We start from the raw sequence: 6,535 nt of genomic DNA on the forward strand, positions 1-6,535 counted from the left end.
AAGTCTAAGTGTGGGGGAATTCTGATGAGCACATTTATGTGTGAAATCTAGGGTAGTAAAACATGCATTTTACATATTTAGAATGGAGCTACCTTGGGTTTACTCTCTTTTTGCAGGTTTTATATTTTCAAGGCCTTAAGGACTATCGGGAGCTATATCTTAAATTTTACACGTAAAGAGGTCCTATTTCTTTCCATGGTTACGAAGAGGACAAAATTCTGAGCAAGATGGACGTGTTCAATTAAAAGTACACATTCGTTTGGTCACCCGTACAAATGATTATTCTTTTTGGGCTAGAAAAAGAATAATGGATCAGAACTGAACCAAGATGCAGAACTAGCCCGTTTGCAATTGTCCCAGAGGTACAAGGAATACTCCAAATGCCAACAAGGATCGATGGACCACATCCTTAAGTGATTGAAGATTCGTTTTTGGTAACAACAACTACCTAGTGTAGTTGGTGAGCTATGGTGTACAAAATTCCCTTGCTCACCAAGAGGTCTCAAGTTCGAATCTCATGGTTATTTTTTTTAGAGAATTTTGTTGAAGATTTCCTGCTTTTCACTCACTTAAAGCACTAAGGGCATGGAGGGGATTTCCACATCAAATTAGAAGCAAGGAAAATCGTGGAAGGGTTCCTGCGCAAGAAGAGAAGAAAAAAAAAATGAAAGAAAAAAAAAGGGAGAAAGAAAGATTGTCCAAATCTTCTCTCTCCTCCACATCATCACCAAAATATTGTCCAAATCACACAAAGCAAGAAGAAAATCGTCCCTTGGAGGGAGAAAAAGAAGAGAAATAAATTAGAAAAAAAAGGAAAGAAAATAAGCAAAAAAATTATAGGAAATTTCTCCAAGTTTATTTCTCTCTTCTCTCTCCTCTCTCCTCCTGTCCTCCATCTTAGCACTTTTGGACTCAAAAGATCTTACTATCAATTGTGGGTTTCTCTCTTTTAGGAAAGAGAAATTTGTTACCCTACCTCCCCATTCCCTATAAATACAACTCATGTAAGAGGAGGAGAGACAATTCATTCTTCTTCTAGTTTTTTTTTAGTTGCTCTCTCTTTCTCTTGCTCTCTCTTTAGTTTTAGTTCTTCTTTATCTTTTCTTTAATCACTTTTGTAATAGCTTTTTTTTTTATTTCAATTAATGCAAGCACTCTTTTATTTTTATTCAGCCCTTTTATGTTTATGATTTATGCAATTGAGTTGTAATTTTTTAAGTTATAGTTCTAGGCTTAGATCTAGGTGACAAGATCACGAGCCGTGGAGCAATTTTTTTTTTTAAGATTTGTTTTCTCTAGTACTAGATATTTCAGATTTGGTTTATTCCAGATCTGGTTTTTAGCACTGATGGTATCTCAAATCGATTAAGTTTTCAGTTCAAGGGTTGAAGTTCAAGTAAGTAGGCTTCTTTAGTAGTCTTTTATCCCCCCTCTCATTCCCTCTTCTGACTAACATTTTTTTCTTAATTTAGGATTTTAATTTCAGTCGTTATATTATTGTTATCCCTTTCCCCCAAGGTTCATAGCTAGTGTATGTGTTGGCTTTGCCCCTCCTAGCCATAGAACCATCAATTTATTATTTTTATTTTAATTGTCTCCCTTTCCCTAAAGCCAAGTAGAGTAACCCTTGTAAGAGTGACTCTCTGGTCAAGTAGGGAAGCTCATATTATGATGCATTCATCGGGCTAAGTAGAGAAACCTATTTGTGTCTCTCTAGCTTTCTCCCATTTTTTTACTTTATTTTTATTTTAGTATTTTTTTCCTTTATTTTTAATTGTGTGGGTTGTTTATTTTCAGTTATTTATTTATTTAATTTTAATTGCGTGGCTTGCGTCTTTAAATTCTTAGATGACGAATGGTTAGGACGTTATTTTAGATACATATATTTAGGACGGTAATGAGAATTAGATCACAACCATTAATCGGTTCACTTTCGCATTATTAAAAGAAATAAACAAATAAAGTGGCTGCTCTCCCTGTGTTCGACCCATAGCTACACTGATCCGTACGCTTGCGGTTACATTTTAAATCTCAAACAACATTGAATTCACAATTAACTATAAGAATTCATATGTGGCTAATTCAAACCATACCCTAACACAATAACTTTCTTTCCTACATTAGGTTGAATTGTTGAACATGAAAGATATATAATGTAAAAAAAAGTCAGATACATATGGGAATTGGGATATGACTATAGGTTGTGTTTATTTGCAAGGGAAATGGGAATGGGAAGGGAAGGAATTTTTTTTCCCCTTTTGAGTTGTTTGATTGCAACAAAAGTGAAGTGAAATTACTATTTCTTGCAACTTTCATGGCATAATCTCAAATTGAAACTCAGATGAAGAGTTTAATTACATTTATCAATCATGGAATACAAATCCAGAAATTTGGGTCTCAATCTCACAGCAACAAAAATCTCCCAACATAATTATAATAAATGTTCAGAGAAAATGAATTTTTGTAACGTCTATAGATCTATAATCCTTCGAGAAGGCAAAGAATGTACAGATATAAACAGAGCAAAATAACAGTTCTTGCAACTTCCATGGCATAATCTCATATCGAAACTCGAAGAATATTTAATCACAACTATCAATCATAATTTCATCATTCCAACATAGTGGTGGAGGCAAATTTAAATCAAGAATTTTTGGTATCGATCTCACAGCCTCACCCGATGATGATGAATTCTCTTGTATTTCTTGTTTCTGTGGCTTCTTCTTCTCCTTGATCTCCACCTTCACCACAACAGCCCAATCAACATTAGATCCCGATAAGACAAATTGGGTCTTCTGCGAAACCTCTGCATCGATGATCTTCTTCTTGGGTTCTGCGCGCAAGGCGAAGCGTTTCTTTCTTGGTGTTTGATCATTGACAATTGTTAACCTAGGTAGCTTCTTAGTTTCAAGCCCAAATGGATTTTTTTCAGACAAGAATTCATGGAGGCGGAGCTCTACAACATCAAGTAATGCATTGAATTTCTTCCAGGAGCCCTCGAATTTGACACTCTGATTCGTAGTTTCTCTTCGTTTCTTCATGTTTGCTGGGTTTTTAGCTTAATTCGAAAGAAAATAAATTTAAAAGAAAGAAATCCAAAGAACATAGCTAGGAGACGAAGGGATTTGAGAAGTGAGAGAGCTTTGGAGAGATTGTTGTGAGAGAATTGAAAGAGGTTGCGAGTTGCAACTGAGAGATTATGTTCTTGATTTGGTTCCTTATGGAGTCTTCTTAGATGACTGACAATTTCCTCCTTTGTCGTCCTCAAAATTCAACTTGTTTAAAGTACATCTGTTGTTTGTGGCTCTAAGTGAAGAGAGAGAGAGATCATCTAAGATGAGAATTGCAAATAGGGCGAGAGAAAGAGATCGTCTGCCATGAGTGAGGTGAGAGTCAAGACCACGGGGAGAGAGAGAGAGAGATCATGAGAGTAGGGTTTTATTTTTTCTTCCTATTTTGGTGAGAAAAAAAAAAAGGAAATTTTTATTATATAAGTGAAATTATTTTTACATATAAAATATATTTTTCTTGCAATTAAACATTTAAAATTTATTTTCCCTGAAAAAAAAAAATCACTTTACATCAAAAATTTGTATTCCCCTTAAACCAAACAAAGCCATAGGGACATGAGCCCAATTTATCCGTTGTTTTGTATGACTTTGGCACAGCACCGAAACGAGATCCATCTATCAATAGTGACAAACCCATGAAATGATGAACAGCTGTATTATGGGCTCGGGACCAAAGTAAACTCAGCCGCGTGTGTCAACTGACAAAGCAATCATCTTGCAACGGCCACCCCTAGCCTACCTACCACCCAAGCTAAATTTAATTGCAAAGGGACACGTGATTCCGTCACAGTCTCAGTCCCCCAAACCTAATCTCTTTTGAGACCTTCGTAACCCACGGGTCTACCAACCCAAGCTATTTAATTGGTAGGAGGAACGTGATTCAGTCACAATCACCATAATAAGCTGACAGCCAACTTGCATATCGGGTACTAAAGACTGGCTGCCGGCTGGTCTTTCTTGCACCATGCCAATCAAGATTGACTCATGATCCAAGTTTGATTTGCATGATATCTATTTAGGGTAATTCACATCCTGTTAGAGAGTATTTAAATTCAAGTAATTCAAAAAATAATTATTTAATCTGAATAGATAATTAATTATAATAAAAAATTAATTAATTAATTAATTAATGATTTTGAGGATTACCCAAAATGAAATGGTTGAGGAGAAAGAAAGGTCTTTTTAAGTAATTCGAAAAATAGTTATTTAATCTGAATAGATAATTAATTATAATAAAAAATTAAAATTAATGATTTTGAGGATTACTCAAAATAAAACGGCTGAGGAGAAAGTAGGGTTTTTTTTTTTTAATTTAAATTCAAGTAATTTGAAAAATAATTATTTAATCTGAATAGATAATTAATTATGATAAAAAATAATTAATTAATGATTTTGAGGATTACCCAAAATGACATGGTTGAGGAGAAAGAAATGTTTTTTTTATTTAAATTCAAGTAATTCAAAAAATAATTATTTAATCTGAATAGATAATTAATTAATTAATTAATTAATTAATTAATTAATTAATTAATGATTTTGAGGATTACCCAAAATGAAATGGCTGAGGAGAAAGTTTTTTTTTTTTAGGGTACTTTCGGGAACAAATCTAGTGGAGATGGGGTAGGGCCTGTAGCTTAGAGGATTAGAGCACGTTGTCACGGCCTTAGACCTTTCTAAGCAACCGCGTCGGCACTTAGCACTCCCACTAGCACTAAGTCAGCCTAACCACCTTCCTTAAGGGACTTGGGAAGAGAAGAAGTGAACACAAGAATGAGTTTGAGAATAATGAACTTGTATTGCACTAAAGAACTCTTGAGTACAAGACTTGAGAACTCACTTGCTTGGTTGAATACTCTTGGTTGGTCCTTGGTGAGTGTCTTTGCCAAATGAGGCAATACCTATTTATAAGCCACCCCAAGTTATAATGGATGGCTAAGATATTTACAAATGTCCTCCATCCAATGGTTGAGGAGGAAACTAGAAGCTTCCCACCTCCTTAGTGAAGAACTCTAGAAATCTCTCCCAAAATATCTCCTATAAATATCTTCTACAAATGTCTATAATAAAATATCTAGAGTTACTACACATTTGTAAAAAACTCTAGAATTTGGACCTTACGTAGCACAATGGCCTAAGTCCATGGGCTTGGTGGGTTAGGCCAGTGGGCCTATGTTGGGAAGGTCGTGACAACGTGGTTACAAACCACGGTGTCGAGGGTTCAAATCCCTCCTCGACCACAACCGGTTCAAAAGGGAATGACCTTTTCTTTATCTCTGAGGGTAGAAAAATCATGATCGGGATAGCGGACTCAAAGTTATGGAACTCAGGTGTGGGTTCTTGAAATTTCTATAAATTCTAGAGAATGAGGAATAAAGCTAAGACAACTTAGATTGAGAGCAAATTGTATCTATTGGGGAAGGAAGGTTTAGGTTACACAACTCATGAATGAAAATAGATAGTCCAAAATTCGAATCATATTTGTTTAGAGAAATCTATATTTGATCAGGGAATATTTGGATCCAATCATATCCCATGAGTCTCCAATGGAATATTCCTATCCTCTGGGGAGACGTTTTGCCCTCTTACCTAGATGGAGTAGTGTCCTATTATGACTTTGCCATGGAAGAGGGGTTGGATCTACCTCGGATCTCAATATCTATGGTTATTGGCTTCTTATGGACACTTCTAGTTCCTTTTTTATTGAGTGATTAACTGCTACATGTTGACATCTTGCTAGGTGGTTAGTTTTAGGGAAGATTACATGATTATCTACTTTTGGGTTTTCCTTTACAAAATTACCCAAAAAAAATTTGGTTAACAAAAATACTCAAAATTGTGTTTGGGTTTACAAAACTACCCAAAATCAGGTTTGGGTTTGCAAAACTACCCAAAATAGTGAGTCTTCATCTTCCACATATAATCATATATTTTTTTATTACTGAAACTTTGAGTGGGTAGTTTTGTAAATCCAAACTCAATTTTAGGTATTTTTGTTAACTTAAACTTTAAGGGGGTAATTTTGTGAAGGAAAACATAATTTTGAGTATTTTTGTTAACTGAAACTTTTGATGGGTAATTTTGTAAAGAAAGACCCATAATTGGGTAATCAAGTAATATTCCCTTAGTTTTATACGTATCGCGATTAGATTAACAAAAAAAAAAGACACAACGCGATTTAACACCACTAGCTACTACGTGTTGACATCCTATTAACTTATTTTCTTGCTCTGGTCACAATCATCCAAATAAATCTGGCTTCTTATGTTATTTCACAACCATACCTCTATTAAAAATAAAAAGAGGCAAGACACGCTACAAACTACAAGAGAGCAAGAACACCTGGATGTGTTTCTATTCACAAGGGTCTGTAATAGTTGATTTAAGCCAGCAAACATGGGCATTCAAGGCGGAGACCTGAGATGGATTCTCTTTCTTTTTTCTTCTTATACGTCTTTTCTCATTAG

The 6,535-nt window shown here is 34.9% G+C and overlaps 1 protein-coding gene across 1 annotated transcript; it reads right to left on the reverse strand.

The window, feature by feature from the left end:
• Positions 1-596: 596 nt before the first annotated feature.
• On the reverse strand, positions 597-3,392 carry LOC122075403. The gene is made up of 2 exons (XM_042640417.1): positions 2,678-3,392; positions 597-638 (listed from the first exon to the last, which is right to left on the reverse strand). Exons 1-2 carry the CDS (start codon positions 3,039-3,041, stop codon positions 604-606), a joined length of 399 nt encoding a protein of 132 aa, XP_042496351.1. The 5' UTR covers positions 3,042-3,392; the 3' UTR covers positions 597-603.
• Between the last annotated feature and the right edge of the window lie 3,143 nt (positions 3,393-6,535).

Source organism: Macadamia integrifolia, chromosome 4, assembly GCF_013358625.1.
Source record: "Macadamia integrifolia cultivar HAES 741 chromosome 4, SCU_Mint_v3, whole genome shotgun sequence".
In the NCBI taxonomy this organism is placed as follows: domain Eukaryota; kingdom Viridiplantae; phylum Streptophyta; class Magnoliopsida; order Proteales; family Proteaceae; genus Macadamia; species Macadamia integrifolia.

What these genes read in the sequence shown, in the direction of transcription:
- LOC122075403 (XM_042640417.1), bottom strand. Translation starts at nt 3,041, where the DNA reads ATGAAGAAACGAAGAGAAACTACGAATCAGAGTGTCAAATTCGAGGGC. An exon ending in AGAGAATTCATCATCATCGG is followed by an intron (nt 639 to 2,677) that starts GTGAGGCTGTGA and finishes CTTCTTGCGCAG; the next exon opens with GAACCCTTCCACGATTTTCC.